This window comes from Daktulosphaira vitifoliae, unplaced genomic scaffold (genome assembly GCF_025091365.1).
Source record: "Daktulosphaira vitifoliae isolate Bord-2020 unplaced genomic scaffold, ASM2509136v1 Scaffold_1, whole genome shotgun sequence".
NCBI classification, from domain to species: domain Eukaryota; kingdom Metazoa; phylum Arthropoda; class Insecta; order Hemiptera; family Phylloxeridae; genus Daktulosphaira; species Daktulosphaira vitifoliae.
Genome location: NW_026099572.1, coordinates 39174525 through 39195220, shown reverse-complemented (window position 1 = coordinate 39195220; position 20696 = coordinate 39174525). Strand labels below are relative to the sequence as shown.

General features: G+C 24.9%; 1 protein-coding gene across 4 annotated transcripts in view; it reads right to left on the bottom strand.

Annotated features, from left to right (window-relative positions):
• Positions 1 to 18798, bottom strand: part of LOC126895391 (uncharacterized) — a 31657-nt gene extending 12859 nt beyond the window's left edge. Inside the window, exons 1-4 of one of the 4 annotated variants that reach the window (XM_050667207.1) lie at positions 18656 to 18798; positions 17323 to 17449; positions 17045 to 17146; positions 13424 to 13471 (exon numbers count right to left, since the gene is read on the bottom strand). In XM_050667207.1, the coding sequence (XP_050523164.1) occupies positions 13424 to 13471; positions 17045 to 17146; positions 17323 to 17430 (258 nt within the window). In that variant the 5' untranslated portion in view covers positions 17431 to 17449; positions 18656 to 18798. Of the gene's footprint in view, positions 1 to 3577; positions 3738 to 4738; positions 4866 to 6194; positions 6362 to 6541; positions 6648 to 13423; positions 13472 to 17044; positions 17147 to 17322; positions 17450 to 18655 lie in introns of those variants that run through there. The other 3 variants (XM_050667208.1, XM_050667211.1, XM_050667210.1) reach the window with 3 other exon arrangements.
• Between the last annotated feature and the right edge of the window lie 1898 nt (positions 18799 to 20696).

Below are 20696 nucleotides of genomic sequence, written 5' to 3'. Positions count from 1 at the left end.
TACAATATATTGAATACTATTCACTTCTACTATTTTGAAAGTTCATACTGTACAAGTATTTTATACTTAATTTCATTTAATTAGCAAAATAATATTATGAAAAAAAATTTAACACTATATTTGAAATATATGTAAATTGTAGTCTTTAAATAAAATTTAGAAGTATTTAAGTTTAATACGGGACGCAAACAAGTAGTCTAAGAAGACTTATTCTTAACTCATTACTCAACTTATTACTCATTCTTTAAAAATATTACTTTTTATATTTTTACTATACTTTTTTAATGTAAACATATCTAATTTTTTATATCAAAAGTGACTGCACTCGTTCTATAATGATCTAGATTATTAATGTATTATAGTGTAATTGAGTTTGTTTGTGCCTGTATAGTGGTTAGATTGTAACAAGTAAAGTATTTTTTGTGTAAGTAAAATAAAGTTAAAAAGTTAATAAAAGTCTTATTATCGTTTAAAATGTTTAGTGTCTCTTGTATTTTGCTTCTCAAAGTCTAAGTGAACTCTTGTAGTAAGTATTTAAAAGATTTATTAGCAAATGGAGTAATCTTCATTTTTTTATTGTTTATTTATTACAATATCAACATCAACTTCAATTTCTGTAATAACTGCTTGATTTATTTTAATTAGCCACACAATTTCTCTATAAGTATATTAAGAAAATTATTTTTATTTATTTATTCAATTATTAAATATTTTTTTTAATTCATCCCTTTTATCTTAAAAGGGTAAAAACTTTACTTGTATTAATGAAAACATACTTGTAAACTAGCTTATAACATAAAAAATGATCTGATTAAAAAAATTACTGGTCTATAATAATTTTTAAACTAGTATTACATAAGTTATTAATATTTTTTAATATAGTGGTCGATAAGCACACCAGAGTAATGAGTAGTGATAAAAATAACATAATCTACACCTCACTACCACTCTATATTTTGAAATAATTGAAAGATATTATTTTAAAATAATATCTTTCAAAATAATGGATCATAAGTTATTATTGGCTAGCCATAAAATGGCTAATTAATTATTAAACAATTAATTGTGATCTAATTAAGAAAATTAATAAGATAAAGTAATTAAATATGTACATTATCTTAAAGAAACATAACATTGAAACCCTTTTAAAGTATAAATAAAAAAATATATGAAACTAAAAAATACCAAAAATAATTTTCTTAGCATAATTAATATTTTAAAGGAAGTATGGTTTATATTAAAAGAATCGACTAGAGCAATTTTTATTCCTATTTTTAAAGTTTTGAACTCAACCCTCTGTATACAGGCGATATTTTTATAATAACCCACAATTACTTGAAGAATAAATATAATTTAAACATTATTTTTTTTTGGTTATCTTTAGTTACACATTATTCTTGATTTATTAACTATGTAATACTTTTTATGTTCATCCCTTATGCTGTGTAAGGGTGTCAACTTTGTTTTTTTAAATAGGAACACATTTTGAATTTAATAAAATGTTTGAGTTTTTAATTTAATAGTAAATGGCATTTGAATTTTTAATATAACTTTATTTGTTTATTAGATATAAACATTTAAAGTTTCAAATTTTTGAGTTAATATACATGTATAATGGAATTACACGTACAGGTAACTAATTGGTTGTTAATGAAATCGATATTCGCAGGTACACAGGATTTATTATTAATGATAGTGCCTTACTATATTATTGTGAGTTTATAAATACACTAACTGGCACTAACTATATGTACTATCAATAGATTCTATTGATAGTCATGATTGACAATAAATAATCTTTGACTGTGACAATGACGTCATAAAATATACCAGTGATAAGTATAATATGAAATATAAATATCTTTCAATAATATCTTATCATTGACAAATTGAAAACTTATTGGTATCATGTTGTCATGGTTCCCATGGTTCAGAACTTATTATAGAAGGTTTTATATAAATATTATTTTATTATAAATAACGAAGAAAAAATGTAATGCAATTTATCTAACTCTTTCACTCTTGTAAAAATGTCTGAATTTTCACATACATGTATTGAAAGTTTTTTATGCATACGGAAAAATGTTGATAAATAAATATAGAAAATTATATTTGTGTATGAATTTTCGATACTCCAATTGTATGTCCAATTTGCACAAATTGTGTGTAAAATTAACATTTATATTAAAAATATCATATGGACGTATGAAATATTTTGAATCATTTCTTACAAAGTAGTCAAAGAGATCTTCATTCTATTGAAACAAATGAAAAAAAAAAATTACTACACATTATTGTAGAATTTTTAAAAATATTTTTCTCTTAACAAATTTAATATTTTCTGAGATAATAAGTGTCTTAGATGAAAAATGACTAATGATAGAACAATAACAATATCTTATTTTAACTACAATTTGAAACTGTTAATAACTTCTGAAATATTGGTTCTAATGTTTTAACCGACCACATTATTTATGTATTCATTATTACATATATTTAAATAACTGCTATCTAAATAAAAATATAATTAAAATATTATACTAATGAACTATTAGTTACCAAGTAGCGTAAGCATGATATAGTATTATATGGGCAGTTGTCCAAAATATTATTTAATTATAGAACCGATAAATGTGCATTATTTAAGTGATGTGTACTAACACATGGCTAAATGAAATGCGGGTAGAATGAGCATACGTTTGGCAGTCATACACGTTCTATCATTATAAAAATAATTGTATAACATCATGAGAGTCATGATTTCAAGTTATCAGTTATTTATTTAAAATTCCAAATTTATTAACACAAAATTGTACATAGGTACCAAAATCGCCCGACAGCTACTGAATAATTCTCAAAGTAGGGACATACAAACATTAAAACTTATTTATTTAGATTAATTTTTTAATTGCTACTATCAATTTTAAAAATGTATAAATAGATTGCAAGGAACTCTATGTCTTTTAATTATTAACTTCTACCTACAATAATTTAATCACAAACAAAATTTCACATATTATTTAATTCAGATTAAAATTAAAGAATTAACTAAAACAATAATAAGTACATGAAAAGGCTAAAAACTTTAAACTTTAAAACTTAAGTAAATTTTTACCATCTTTTTTTGTTAAAAGTAATTTCAATGATTATAGTAATTTTTATTAGTTACTATAAAGAAATAGTCTATTTAGTTGGAAATTTCAATTCGTATTTTATATCTTCTATAATTTTTAAATTGAATATATTTAAAAATTGTTAAGTATGTTCAGTAAAATCTGCTCGGGTTAGATTTATAAGATTAATAACTATTAAAACACCAATTTTTGAAAACCTAAAATTAAAATTATGACAAACTAAAAATAGAAGAATTCTAGTGGTTTTTTATAGTAAATTTTTTTACTGTTTAATAATTACTGAATCACATTTTATAAAATTTAATTTTCTTATAAAAAAATTTCTAAAACTATTCCTTTAAACATACGTATTTTAAGCACTTATTAAATTAAATGTATTTGTGGAAAACAATATTATTTTTAAATCAAATGACAATTACTAAGTTTGAACTGAAAACATGTACCTGCATGTTATGTCTTAAAATAAATTCATCTCCTGTAATTACAATCTTGGGTATAGATTTTCGATCCAAACTGCCATACCAACCAGCTGTTTTCCATTTTGATGACATTTTTTTACGCGTAAACTTACTTCAGCCCGCCGAAACCAACTAATTCACCCAAATAATATTTACTATTAGCTGATTTCTGTTTATCCCTTCCTATTTTTTACCGCTATGAATTTAGACTAACACAATTTTTTGCGTTACTTTATTATCAAAAATCATATGTTTATACACATAAGTTAGCCTGGCCGACATACTTAATAAAATATTACGACAAAACGACTTTTTTTGGCAAAAAACCAGATAAATAAGCGTAGGTAGTTGAGGTCAGCGTATAAAGTGGTCAAAGTTCGTTTGAATGGTTAATTGTTGTGTTAAAAAATAAAACAAAACGAATTACTATAAATAAAGAAAGCTAGTACAGTGACCTGGTAGATTGAACATCAGTGTACTTTGAAATCGAGAGTAGTTATTAATTATAATTATTAGAATTAATTATAAGAATAGTTATTCTTATATTGATTGTTAATATTTTATTAATCATATTTATATTATGGCACGACTACTGGGGATTGACAATCGAAAATGTACCAGAAATCATAAAAAAATGAGTTACAATATGATTAAAACTAGCAACTAAAAGCATCATAAAGAAAAACCTAACCACTAGGCCACCACGCACTTGTGATTCAGATACACTCCCATATAAGTTAAAAACGTGATTTGCAGATGAGGGAAAACAGTAGCGTGTCAGTTATATCAGACTTTAATTTATGATTAAATGTCCAGTCTATTTATATTAACACGTTAATTTTTGTTATTCTTTAGTTATTTGGGTATTATTCTTTAATAAATAATTAATTAATTAATATTACTATCACAAAACGATTTGATATTAATGTGCATAAAAGAAATATTGAAAATAAATTTAAAAGGACTTGGTCCCCATCCTCTCTATTTTAATAACCTCACAGAGTCAAATAAGTAATAGACCTTTATAAATTGATTTTAAAGTAATTCATAGGAAAATTTGTCATCTAACAGGCAAAACTGCGCGTAACAGGATTTTTCGAAATTATTAAGGAAAAAAAAAAGAAAATCCATTTTTGTACAGCTTACAATAGAAACAGAATAATAATTAATTCCATGTATACATTTTCGTGAAGTACCAGTATTAGGCGAAATATTGCATCAGTACTGGCAACTGACCACTGGCTAGTTCGTATTAGCGTATTACTGACTGGCACTTGTCTTAGTACTGATCTAGTATTGACGGTTAGTTTTTGGCTGCCATTGCTGGCAGAGTACTGGTGTAACACTAGTTTTACAAAAACCTCCAGAACTAATTTGTCAGTACAGAAATATTATCAATACCATCCTAAAAATATGTTAGTATAATGCTTGTATAATAATAATAATAACTGGACCAATAATTGGCACACACAATAAACTGGTAGCCGCTGTATTAGAACTGCCATTACTGCGCTCCTTATTTATTTCTGATTAGGATTATCTTAAGAAAAAATAGATCATTCATTTCAGAAACACTTCAAATATAACTCAATATTGTAACTATTTATCTTTGAAGAAAAAAAATGTAGAAAATGTTGAGTTATGCGGTTTTACCATACAGACGAAAATGTCTATGTTTTGATTCAAAAATAGTACATTTTTAAATTTTAACAACCGTTTGCATATAAAACACAAATCCTGAGGCATACTAAGATAGTAAGATAGGAAGGAACTGAGAATTTCAAAAATGAAAAAATATCGATATGAATACTTGGAAATATTTTTTTGGTAGAGGGGAAAATAAAATTTAGTTCCCATAACATAATAAAACTCACCCTACTTCAATGAGGAAGAAGATTGTCTGTACAAAACAATAATTGTAAAATAAAAATACTTTTTTTATTTGTTTTGCTAGTAAGAGATTGTAAAAAATTTCTTGATTAATTTTGATCAAGGACAAACCTCACCATTAATTAAAAATAATTTCAAACAAAAATATTAAAATAATTATTTGTTTATGCATAGTCTGTATATATGAACTATGTGTATAAAATAGTATTCTTAGGCGCATAAACAAGTTTCCAGATTTTATTGCTTTACCAAAAATATAAATAGATCATTGTCGGTATTCTAACGATATAACAATCATTAATATATATTTAGTTGTATAATGCGAAAATAATATTCTTACAATAACTTTATTTTAAACTTTTTTGTTCCTAAGAAAAGTGCTAAAGAGAACTATTATGAAATTTCCATCAAATAAAAAACAACTAATTTTTTTCTTATAATTGATAAATAATAAAAGTATTTTTTGTATGTATTCTAAATAAGCAATAATTATTTTGTTTTATAAATTTTCGACGAAATGATAATTTGATCAAAAGTAATAAATGTTGTCAGTTATATCTGAGGCATCGGTATATTATTTATATTAATTATAATTAATAAATAATTGTTTAAGTAGCCTTAGGGAATACAAAACTTTCCATCATCTTTGCCATGTTGACGAAAATAACAAGCATACATGTTAGCGCTGGATTCACAAAATAACACCACTTACCAGCGATGCCCGCCAGAATTTTTGAGATAGACTAGTAAGGAATTCTTTTTTTGCTGAATCATAACGGTCAGATGGCTTATAGCATCTTTCTGATATTACATCGCTTTGACTCCTTTGCAAATTGACCCTTTGGTTTTGATCCATTGGGCGTTTTTATTATAATAAGTCTGACGAAAATATAGCAGATATTATAAGAGATTCAAATTATTATACACTACTAGTAATTAAAAGTGTTTAGAAAAATATTAAAAACAAAACAAAAAATTAAAATACCAACTTTAAAGGGAATAACAAAACCACAAAATATTTTTAAGGCTGTTAATAAATATAATATTTTTATTTCTTACTGTGATTCGAAGACAATGACCGCACAACACAAGGTAAAATAAAACTAACTAGCATGTTTGATCAAATAGTAGTTACCTTAGACTGTTTTCAAATTGGCTTGCAGGAAATATTTTGGAAAGACATCAGAAAAAGTCTTGTCTTAAAATATCACGGCACCATAAGCCAAATACTATTGTTTTTGTGTCACTACTCAGATTTCTGCGGTTTACTTAATTGAATTTATACAATTTTCAGATTGATGATGATAATTAAAACAATATTGAAAAAAAAATGTTAAGTAGTTTTTTAAGCTAACTATAAATAATATTAATATAAGTATAGCAAAACAAATTTCGAAATAAAATTGAGTTTTACCAAAACTAACAGACCTAACATTTCACTAATAGAAAAAAAAAACTTCCTGGAATAACTTTTTTGCCAGGGAGGCTGTCAGATACATAATAATAAATGCTATATAATAACAAGAACGCAACAGCATTTATCTAAGTTTTTTAATAGGCGAAAGTTAGATTTTATTTGAAACTAAACTAAGTTTGGTTTATTTTGCTTTATATTGATTCATTAATTTTTAAATAATAATAAAATAAGTGCTATAATTGTGTAAAAAATGTCATCATATTAAAATAATAGTACCTCTAAACTAAGTAGTAAATGGAATAAAGACCAGTATTTAAGAGAAAACAAAATATCAGCTAGAAAAAGGGGGAAATAATTTATAATTAGTAATGGTAAATTAATAAAGGCTTAAGTAACATGTCCTAACATTGATTGTAGCGATTAGTTGAGTTTTTCTATAAAATTATTTTACCACAGAAGAAAAAAATTAATTATTCATGCAGTTACAGTAGTCATAATGATAAATAGGGAAATACTTTAGATACAGATATAAATACTGCCGTGCTAAGCAAAAACAGGATAACTCCAAAATTAAAAAAAAAATTTTTTTTGTTTCTATAGGTAAATTTAGTGGTTTTACACTGATTTTTGATGTAAAAGTAGCATATTTCCTAATAAAACCCATCTAAAATTGAAATATAAAATAAGAAAATATACGGTAAGTTCAATATATTTGATGTTTTATAAGCGAAAACACGGTAAATCCAAATACTAAGCAAAAACTTGGTATATCGCATAAAAAATAATGGAGTTACCATCTTTTGGCTTATGTTCATACATTGGGAAAAAAGGGTATCTTGATTTACTGTCAAAAATGTTTTTTTGTGTTCCTGAAAAATCATGTTGACTGGAGTTATCCTGTTTTCGCTTAGCACGGCAGAATAGCAAAATTCATAATAACATAAGTTGTTATTTTCCTATAAAGGAGGCACATTATATTAGAATTTTATTATACATTATACAACATAACTATTTTCACCGAAATGTTGTTGCCATTATTTGTATACCTACCAATATATAGTCATCTAGTTGATGTCGTGATAGGCCACTACTATGTTTATAGAGTTCTATCTCTTTAGTGAAACCAAATCTTTTTGGTTATTATGTTTTTGATATTTTCTTTTTCGGAAAAAGATTTTCCCAAGTGTTTAGATATTAATGTGGCTAGGGTGTGACACTCTAGCCTTAGTGCTGTAGCTTAGTATGAGTTTTATTCTTTAGGTATTAAAGAGGCAGTCCAATTAGTGCTTCTGGTGCCACCGTTGGTGTGGTTCTTATCGCTCCTATAATAGCTATAGCAGCCATTCTTTGATACGTTTAAGTTCTTTCCTATCTGTAATAAATGTTGTTCTGGTTGACGCGATCGCATTGCACTTCCGGCTTTACCGCTGGATGGCGACTGCGACACAGCTACCTTTCCTCGTCCGATAGGTCACGCGACGCCGAGTGACCGCGGGTGACGCGAACCGGTCCAGCCCGGCGGCTACTTGATGAATCATATATTACTATTCCTTTCAACGTCCTCACGGAATAAATAATTGTGATATTTGTACGGACTTATTAAATACTAATTTAAAATATATGTTAAAATAAATTTAACTGCTGTGTTATTTATTTGTTTATTTATTATAATAAAATAAATTCTAAATTCCACAACATAGACCACCAGACCAAGGCACAAGAAAAAACTATAAGTTTTATCACTAAACTATATAGTTAATACATAATTCTTGGTTGAAGGCCCCGGGTCTTTTCTAGAGTTCTACTGCATTTCCACTATGTAGTCATAGCTTTTTTAACTCTTACCTAAATATGTGATTTTCATCTTAGGTTATTATCTAGGATAATATCTAAGTATTTCAACTCTGATTTAGAGCCAATTTCTTGTCCAATTAGGGTAATTGCTCCTCGCCCTGAAGTAATGCCCAACAGCAGTTTCAGGGCGGCCCACAATTAGCCGGTTGTAGAAAAAAATAAAAGGGTATGTGCTCCTAGACTATCAACTTATGTTCTACTTCTGGTAAACATAACTACCTCTGTTTAGTTTCATTTGACAGCTAGACTATACTTATTACGTCACATTTGTATAGTGTTCAGTCTGTGCTGTGCCAAGTTTATAATTGTTTCTGGGAATTTACCCATTACTTTTATAGCTAAGTCACCTAAGTCATCCACATAGGCTTTTGTATAGTAATATTTGTTTAATTCTTTGATAAGTTAGTCTAAAACTAGACATTATAGTAAAAGAGATAAAACACCTTCTTGTGGGAATCCTTATTTAACACTCTTAATTACTCTGTTTTCATTGAGCTGTCTCTCAATGAAACGTTCCTTAAGCATATTTTTTATCCACCTAATACTAATTGGTTCTCTTCTATGCTGTTATTCAGATTAACACATAGATTTAAAGGATGTATTATTAAAATCTCCTTTAATGTTCAAAAATAGTCCTATTGTTTACATTTTATCATCTATAGCTTTCCCCAATCCATTAGTTAAATTATGTAGAGCATGATTGAGTTGATGTTGATTGTAAAAGGTACGACCAAAAATAAAATAGTTGACAAACAAGTTTAAGGGAAATTCAAAATAGCTACTTTTGTATAAAAAGTAAACCTTTTCAACTTTATTTTTAAAAATATTCCAGAAATAATGCGAGGTAAAAACATATGTGCAAATTATATTACATAGTTAAAAAAAAATTTCCCCGAAATTTCCCTGGTTATATGCAAATAACCGTCGAAATCTAACAAAATATATTATTTTCATGTAAAAAATTGCAGTCATGTTATAATTTTCTATTTTTTCAATTATTTATGCTTATATCTATACTGTTTAAAAAAGAAGATCAAAACAATTATTTAACCCCTTATTAAATCAAAAATATAGTAATTATAAGGTTTAAATGTTAGTTATACAATTTTTCCTAAAGAATTTATGCAGCTTAGAATGTCAATCCAATAATTTTAAAAGATACTAAAAAAAATGTTTTTGCTATAAAAATTAAATTGTCCTAGGCTTATCATATATTAGAATTTTAATTTTATGAATGAAATAATAATTATCTAACCAAGGTCAAAATAATCAAATTACGAACTTAACTATTTTTGTAAAGTTAATTTTCTTTTTTTTTGATAAATCCATACTTACATTTTTCATACGTGTTTTCCATAGAAGTAACTAAATATACAATATTTCTGTAAGAATGTGTCAAGTGAGAGTTTAGGATAAGAATGGCCAACCCCGAGTAGTTGAAATAAAGGCGAGGAAAAAGAAGAAGAATAAAGACTTTATTTTTTTATAATTACTCCGTGAAAATTACAAAATAAAATATTAAATATCAATTTCCTACTAATTAAAATTGGACAATTTCCCCTTATATAGGGGGCGTTCAAAACTTAAAATATTGTAAAAAACATAGATCTTTTTCAACTGAACTTTTGAAAATGTTCCGGAAATACTGCGTCCTTTAAACATATATCAAATCNATACTTAGGCATTAAAATTAAAAAAACAACATATTTTTTATTACTATTGAAATCGATTTTATTTGTTTATTTAAAAATTGTTGATAAACTCTTCGACATACAGGAAAAAATTTCATATAAAAGTTGCTCAGAATATATTTTTTTATTATTTTTGTTAGACGTTTTATTTTTTTACCAAGCCTAATTCAAATTTCCACAATTTAATGTGTGAAAAAAAAATTTTTTTTTTAAATATAAAACAAAGATAGACAAAATTAATCTATTAAAATTTAATTAAGTAATTTTACGTTACTAAAAATAAAACATTTCTAAATTATAAAATTAAGAAGTATCAAAAATATTTTTCTTACTATATAAAAATTGATCACTTATGGCTAATTATTTAACATAAAAATATATTTAAAATATGTTTAATTTTTTATTTATATTATTATTTTAAGAAAAATTTAGAAGCTAATATCAAAAAACTTGCTCTGTACTACTTTCTATGAAGTATTTATACTATTAATTTTCAAATAAAAAAAAAATAAACGCATAATATTTATCCTTTATTATAGCTGTATTTAAAAAATTACTGTCGCTGTATGACGCAACTACTCGAACGACAATTTGCCGAATAAAGTTTTCGTATGACGTATTACAGTTTAGCAAACTGTAAGCAAAAAACTATAGACACTATGACTCTTTTGTTAAAGGAAGGAAGACACACACTTATGCTTGCTAATTTTATTGAAAAACTAACCAAAAGTGAATTTAACACATAAAACATCAAAATACACAAGCCAAACAGTGTTCCGACTAGAAATGTTAAGTTCGTGAACGAATAGTTCATTTGAACTATTCACTTAGATGAACTATTCTGAACTGTTTCAGTACCTGTAACTTAACAGTTCACAGTTCAAAAAAAAATTTTTAACATTATTTACTAGTAGCATAGAAAAGATAAAAGTTTATTTTAACTATGCTAGTAGAGTTACAAAATAGCGTTTCAGATTTAAGAAGCTCTCACTATTAAATGATTTAATTCAAACATACGGCAATCTTTTTTGAGACTCATTAAAAGCTTAGGCGGTAAACATTGTTTAAATAACTAAAAATGAAAAACAAAACAATATACAAATAAGATAACTAAACTCCGTGAACGATAGTTACCGGACAGTGATGTGTGCAATGCGGCGCAGCCTACAACAAAAATGAATGAGCAAAACCATAAAATATGTCTATAAAATGAATAACTCAAAGATTTTTTTCTGACAACTATAGCACGAAAAGAAAACTCATTATAACCTTGAATATTTTAAATTTATATTACAACAGCTGTGGCTGACAGCTGCTGTTGATAAGATATACGGGGATCTCGTTAGATTAATCACACAAACTGAACTCGTACACACCAGTTTAATAATTGATTACTATATAGAATAAGATCAGTTATTTCTTTCTCTTTTTTTTACTAAGTCTAATTCTGCGGATTAACAAAAATATCTTTCTAATATATCTATTATTTTTGTCAATGTTTTTTTTCGATACCGTCACCGATAACATAAGTTGCATACTTAAGTTTATTTTATTAGTTCTAACCATAACTTTAAAAGATAAGGTCGTTGTACTCAACCTCCCTATACTCTGTTTTAATATTTCCGCTTATTGAGTTTATCAGCTATAAAATATCTTATTATACAATAAAACAATGAAAAATTAGCCAATGCTGGAAATATTACTTAACGACGTACGATTTTCAAAAATTCTTTTTAAATGTAAGAGCTTAACGACGTTATTTCAGGAAAATTATTTGCTAAAATAAGAAAACAATTTTTTAGTACACCGTGAGCGTTTAAAAATTTTATCAAAAACACTCATTGCCGCAATTTTTTGATTTAAATTCTGAAAAAAGTCTACGCGCATAGTTTTTAGTCTAGGCAAAGCTAACTAAGAAATCATGTAAATTATTGTCAATGAATAATACATACACAGAATTTCAAAATATTCAATTATAATAGTCATTGAAAAATAGTTAATGCTATAAATTGTATTGAAAAATGGAATCATTATATCAACCTGTGTAGTCATCAATTGTTTACTTAAACAAAATTTGTCGCCACGAGACTAAATTTAAATACTTATAGAAATCGCTTTTAATACCATAGTTCATAATTTTAAAATTTTATAACTAAAATTATTGAAACCAAAACTTGTTTCGATCCCTTGTTTTTATTAGGCATTGATTATTAAGAGTTCCATGGATTTTTATTGTAGTAGCGGTTTCAGTGAGTAAATTTTTTAAGTTTTGTAACCGTTTTTTTGTTTTGGTTCCAATCCCTTGTTCAATAAAAATTAATAAGCTACACCCCAATTGTTTTCTGCTCGTCATTCTTAACTAAATTATGTTTTTTTTATTAAAAGTATAAAAAAAAATGAAACCCATCGTTTCCAAAAATTTTTATTTTTGTGTTAAATGTTTGTGCATAGAAAAATGGAATCATACAAATTTATACAATTTATACAAAGAGCAATATCTTCATATAGAAATAATTTAAAAAGACGACGTATTGATTGAAATATTAATAATAATCAATATTATTAAGCTTTCGAATTCGCATGAAACTAATATTTAATAAAATATCCTCAAATTGGTTTTTACTTTACAAGAAATGATAGATTATTACTATAAAAGTAAAAAAACACGTACTTATTATAGGATTAATTTCAGAGACAGGAACCATAATTAACAATTGATTATAACGAATATTAAAATAAAATAGTAAATATAACCATGCCTTAGTTAAACTAAAATTGTAAACAAATTTTGCACCATAACTCACCGTAACATATTATCATATAAAAAATCTTAATCGACAATTTTCAACTTTTAACAATTGTGTTACAAGACCTTTTATCTAAGATTCTCGATTTAGTACTAACTTTTACCAAAAATAGTTAAAATGTTTCTCTAAGCCTACTTTTTACTTAAATAATTAAAATACTTTTGAAACTTACAAAGCTCTTTAAATATTTATGATTTTCATTTTTATGCTGCTTTTCAATCTATAAATAAAAAAACAAAAATATAATACAATATTATTAAAATAACAGTAACAATAATACAGAGCATCTTAAATCTAACTTATAATTTTTGAACAAACACTCTTAAAAAATAACTCAATTTTCACATAAATGTTTTGGAAGTTTTTAATACATACAATATAACGGAAATTTTTTATTAATAATGATAAAATTATTATATTTGAGTAATATTTTTCGGTAATCTATCTTAAAATTGCATTACTTGTGTATATTTAAGTGTCATACTGACGCATAGTGGTTCAAAATTCAATTATTGCTGGACGAAATTCCAATCTGATATATGCAAAAAACTCTAATCAATTGTCAAATATTAATTTCGAAATGTTCTTTAAAAAATAATTTTAAGTTTTAAGGTTATACTTATACCCGTTCGTATTTATGTTATTTAATATTCAATATTTTGATTTTAGACACTATTTTAAGCAAAATAAAACATTGCTATATATATATATTATTTTTATTCACTGAATATTAGAAAAAATTATCTTACTTTAATTTGAAATATAACTAACTAAATATAAAATCACACTTACATTACTAACTAATACATATAGTTTATAAAAATATATCACCAAAACAGTGTACCCATAGATAAGATAAATTAAAATATAATTCTTTTTGTTACACAAAAATCAACTTCTCTCTTACTCATTCAATGAAACTTCCAGGTAAAAGATTCTATGACATTTTACCAATAAAATCCAACAAAACATAACTAAGAATCTCGCCAGAGATCGCTAAACTACTTTTCAAAACAATAAAAATTTCATTTATTATCATTTTTAGTCACTAGTATTTGGAAGAATTCTAGTATATCTTATATTAGAATGAACACTTAGTGGTACAACTATTTCAACGCATAAAACATATTGGTATTTGATTTATTTATTTACTTCTTTTACACACTACACACATTATAAAATACTAAAGATTATATTGCATTGTATCTAGTGCTTATTGAAAAGTCATAACATGGTTGGACAGAGTAATATAATAATCAAAGTTTTAATTAAGCATTCTCTAATGTGTCTTTCTACTTATCGATCACTTAGTCAGTTTTTCTGAAAAGGAATAGTATGGATAATTGTAGTGTAAAACACTAACATAACTTAATGTGCATAATATTCAGGATACAGTCACATTTAATCTCTGTCGTTCTTGAAATTATTAAAAAGATGTAGGCCACTTGTCAATAGTTTATTGCACAGGACAGTAATATTATTTACAATCTTATTATTAATTTCACTAATTATCGAGTTGTAAATTCGATAGTATAAATAGATTACATATAGTAGAGAGCAGTCTATATAAATACACAAAAAGGATTTACATAAATTCTAAAAGGATGCTAAATTCGATTCTGATCTAGGGTAGATTTAATACACAGTTGAACTGGAGAAATAGTTACACGCCAATTATTATATTATTAAACTCGCGTAGTTTTAAGGGAGTATATGACAATAACAATTGTTAATAGTGACATCAACTATAAGAATCATCCCAACTTAATATTGTTTTATCAGGATAATAAAAAGTAAGTGAAAACATGTATTTCTATAACAAATCTAAAGAAACACCTTCACTGAAGGAGTTAAAATTATAAACCCGTTCGTATTTTATGTTATTTAAAATTCAATGTGTAAATTTTGATCAGCATTTTAGGCATACTAAAACTGTACTACATATTTTATTTTTGCTCACTGAATATTAAAAAAAAATTTATACTATCCATATACTTCCCTTAAATTACGTAAGTTTTATACTATATTACTTCGTATAAGATATTTAATAATAATTAATCACTTGTAGATAATATTTTTAATTAAAAATATATTATATTATATTTTATTAAAAAATTTTAACGCGAATACGTATTTCATTAATAAATTTATTAACAAACCGTTCTAAATAATACTAATTAATTTTTGTGGCTTTTTGAGTTAACTGTTTTTTAGTTTTAAATTAGTATTTTTAATATGATTTAAAATTTAATGAACTAAATTTTTTGTAATTTTTTTTATCGTATTATGTTAAAACAATACGACTGATTTGAAGATTTTAAATAATAAGTAGTTTTGATTAGAAAATCCCAAAAAATTCTATTTTAATTAGTTACGTCAAACCAACTCAACCGTTTCTAATCTCTGCAAATTAATAAATTAAAAATAATAATTCACATTCAAGAAAATTAGTGTTAACGNTTTAAATTAGTATTTTTAATATGATTTAAAATTTAATGAACTAAATTTTTTGTAATTTTTTTTATCGTATTATGTTAAAACAATACGACTGATTTGAAGATTTTAAATAATAAGTAGTTTTGATTAGAAAATCCCAAAAAATTCTATTTTAATTAGTTACGTCAAACCAACTCAACCGTTTCTAATCTCTGCAAATTAATAAATTAAAAATAAGAATTCACATTCAAGAAAATTAGTGTTAACGTTTTAATCACTGAAAAGGTCTAAAAATGTACAGTAGTATTCAAAATTACAAGACACCCCCAAATTTTATATTTCACGCGTTTAGATTTTGAGCTTTTACGCAATCGTAAACGTAGAAATCATCAAGTAAATGCATGCAACTTTTTTCTTTATATGATGTGTTCATAAACTTAAAAGAAAACCGATAGTTTGCATTAGTTCCATTTGTAACTTAATTTTTAACTTACATTTTTGTTAAAAATGTTATTTTTGCAAATACAACAAATATCAGTCATTAAATCATTTTAATGGCTTTCTAAAAATTTTTCATTAACATCCAACTGCGTAATTTTTTTTTTACATGTTATTTGGATATTAAGTTTGATGAAAAAAAGTTTCAAGTTGATGCAGTTAAAAATATTCAAACCACAGGAAAATATTAAGTATTTTTAAGCAACGTAAAAAATTATTTTTGGGTAATTTACTGTCAAATAAGTTCATTTTTCAATATGCTAGGTAAAAATCATATTAAAACGTATAAAACGTTTAAACAATTTTTGCATTTTGAGACTATGTTAATAACATATTTTTTGTTATTAACTTTTAATAAAAAAAAATTTTCATTTATTTTAGCTTTGATGTAAAGCTGAGGAGGTAATAATTTTACCATGATTTTCTTTTTGTGTTTTTCTCCCATTATCCATAATTTCCAGTTCCAGATTTTTTTCAACTAATTGTCAAAAGATTAATAATTGTAACTCGAATAAGACATAACCCTTAAAACTTTTCCTCCGCATATATGAAGCATGTATGTATATACATACACATGATTATATGTTTAGCAATGATCATTGATCATGGTAACATTATTACCGAAATACGTATCCACAACTTTTTAGTCATTTTAGTAGCTTTTTTAATTAAATATTTTTATATTATTTAAGATTACATTAATAATTTTAAATATTCTTAAATTTTTTATTTTAAATAATATTAACCACATTTGATTAATTATTATAATTCCTTTATAGTATTTTTACTAAAAGGAAAAAATTATAAAGATGCGGTGAAAAAATAAGATTCAAATTTTGGCTTAAATTAGTTTACATACATTTAAGTCGTTCCAAAGAAATATTATTTCTCTATTTTCCCAAGTATTCTCCTCGGGTAAGAAATCAAAATATTTTGTGAACTCTTGTGAAGTTTTATCCTCCTGAAAATGAAATATTTTAATTATTTTTTAATAAAAAATGGGAAAATCTACATAGCCCAGCACAATGAAATCGAACCTCAGGCCCTACACACTGATGTACGACGTATTACCAACTCAGCTAGGTAGGCCGTCTATTTTAATTAATGATATTAAAATATAACTATAAATTTTTTTACTTTTTTTAAAAAAGTAGTGTAGTACAAATCTCCATTTTTTTCAATTTCGCTTATGATATCATTCAGTTCTTTTTTTATTGCCTCTTGATGAATTTCAAACGTTTTCATTTTTTTAATTTCAGTTACACTGTAAACAATTAAAGTCAAAAAGTTTTTTTTAAAAGTCTGTACAAATAATATCTGAACAACTTCATATTAATGATAAGTCATCTACTAACATTTATCATAAGAACTTAAAAAATTAATAACTATTAATAAAATATTTCCGATGAATTCAAATCTGTTGCATTTTTTTTTTTGGGGTGATGTCAAAATAAAATTTATGGAATTAAATTTAATGAATTGACATTCACATCGAGTAATCTTATCCGAAACTGTATATTAAACATTTTTATTATGATAATTAAATTATAAATTATGTGTGACTTTAGGTAAAAAAAATTTAAGTAAGGCTCAAATTTGAGATTTTATTAATATCTAAGTGAAACCTATTTAAGACTATGTTAGTATTAACTTGTTAAATTTTCGCCAATCTTAAATATTTGATCATTTTAGTTTTTGTATTTATTTAATAGGTGACAATTTTAAATATATTCAAAAGATATAAAAGCTTCATAAATATAAATATGTGATAAAATTAGTATAAGATACCTCACCAATTTGCCTTAAATGCATAAAAACTTTCCAAGAAAATTCTACAATGTACAATAAATTGAAAATCTACATTTTCAAGGCAATAAAATAGATGTCAATTTTTAACATTCATTATCTATTTTACTATTCATATAACATACAGAATAAATCGCTATTGACGAACTTCAAATAGTATTGAATTGGTTGGGTCACGATTGGTATGCTTCTTTTATAAATGATTGATTATAAATATTTAGGTCTATTAGATAAATTTTTTATTTGATTATGTCAAATTTCTAAAATATGATATGAATTCTCTTGTTTTAAATTTAAAAAATAAATTTATAAATCTGAAAAGTGACGATCAAAAAGGTTATCGAGGACCCCGATCATATGCCAATGGATACTTATAATTAAAATCTCGACGAGACTTTTGGTCTCCATGCGTTTTTGGCTTCATAAATCAGTTATCTTTCCTCATTTTACCCATTTATAATAGAAAAATATGTTAAATAAAATTAATTAAGATGTGCTAAATGAAAATTTTTTTAATTTTCGAAATCAAAAGGATGATATTTATAAAAACTATGTACATTTTTTTAATTATTTTAATCACAATTTCAATTTTAAAATATTTATAACACATATTAAATTGAAGTAATAAACAACTACTATAAATAATATTTGAATATCTACTTACAATCAATTTCGGATAAGAAATGCCATTATTTATGTATATATGATTATTCAAAACTTTTAATTTATTTTTTCATTTACAAATAAAAAAAATTTAACTAGAATCTATTCGTTCAATCAGTCACCTGGCCAATACTGTTAAATAATTAGTACTATTTAAGTAGCGAGTTCACAGCATTCAAGAATAGAAAAGTTGTGTATTAAATCAAACAGAGTGCTATTTAGGGACTGTAGGCGGAGCTACGATAAGAAGGGAATTCTATTATTGTTGTCTACAGTTATAATGTAATAGAACAATTTTGATTTTGTGATCGTGTTGGTTAAAACTGATATAACTTTTAATAAAAACAAATATCCAAAGAAATAGTAATAGAGTATACTACAGACATCAAATAATCTTTTCATAGACTTTTTGTGAATATTCGAAAGCAAGTATAACTGCAAGAAGGATTTGAAAAAAGTTTTTTTTATACTAAAGATTTTGAAAATTTAGGTCCGTCAAATTTAAAACTATATCAAATTAAACATTTTCAAATTCACTACAATATTTAAATAAAAATATATACGTCGACAATTATTCTAATATGAAAAATCGACCGATTCCTTCTAAAAAGTAAACATTATCTACAGATTCATTCCTATTTACTTTCGTTTATTGCGGTGCTTCAACAAATAGATTAGCTATCCAAGTTCCTAATTTTTCTAGGCGACATAAAAGTTATAAATATATTTATTGTATCAAAAAAATTTGAATTATTCTTTGTAACCTTTAAATATTCAAAAAGCAATAATGTAGAGATAACGTTATTAAACTTTTTACATTATAAGGTTTCTACTTTATTACTTTTAACATTTACTTTTAGCAACTTTCAAAGCGTAATTTTTTATAAAAAAAAGCTTCGGTGCAATTCTATTAACAGTGTTTGTAATTATTATTTTTAATTTTTGACCATAATTCGAAAAGTTCATAAATACATTAAAAATGAATGATCTTTATATAATCTATATATTACAAGGTTAAAAATAAAAATTGTCTTTTTATAGAAAAAACCGCTGTTGAAGGTTGTCAAACATTTTAATTGTTATAATTGTCAAAAAGTGTAATTTTTTGCTTCCAAAATTTGACAACATAAATAATCAAAAAAAAAAATGTCTAAATATTTAAGCAATTAAACATGTTATGGTGTTTTGATTAAGCCGTAATTCTTCATTAACAACTATATTCAGCTGTAAATATGAACCAATATACAAAAAACAGTGAACATGATACCTGCAGTGATTAAAATCACTATCAAAAAGAATGTTTCTATGCAAACTTGTAGATTGTGTTAAATTTTTAAAAGGAATTGTTAAAAAATTTAATTTAAAATAATTGTTTAAAGAGTAGGTTAGAAGGGGTAATGATCATTACTCATTTTAATCCTTCTTTGATAAGAACGTTACTAAAAAAATGATTAGTTTTAATTCATTGAATATTGCCATTTTAGATAATTGCTATCGTTTCAGGTACCATTTGTTTAAATTTTATAACAAAAACGAACTTGGTTAAAATTTAAAATTGAAGTAGATATTTAAAAAAAATGTTTGATGATGCATTTACCTCAAATTGTGGGGAAGTGTGATTTTTGGATATATTTATGAATGTAAATATACTTTTTCATTTAGTATGTTAAGGTACTTAGTCTTATGACTTACTAATATTAGGATTATTTTTATTATATGTCGAACTTTCTAGTATTAACTATTACGCAGAAGAGTACTATAAAAATATAATACCCATTCAACTTATGAATATAATTAATAATCCAATAAAAATTTATAATAAACCAATTTTAATTACATAAATCTTCGGAATAGTATTTTGGAAAAAAACTCGTTGAAGTATAAAATTTATTGTCTACTAATTCATATCACAAAAATTGATGAGAAAAAACAAAACTTTTGGAGTAACATATTTTTGTTGTTGTAATAAAGTGCCTATGCACTAAAATTGGTTGAGAATAATGTTAATTATAATAATTTTGTATTAATAGTTACTTTAGACG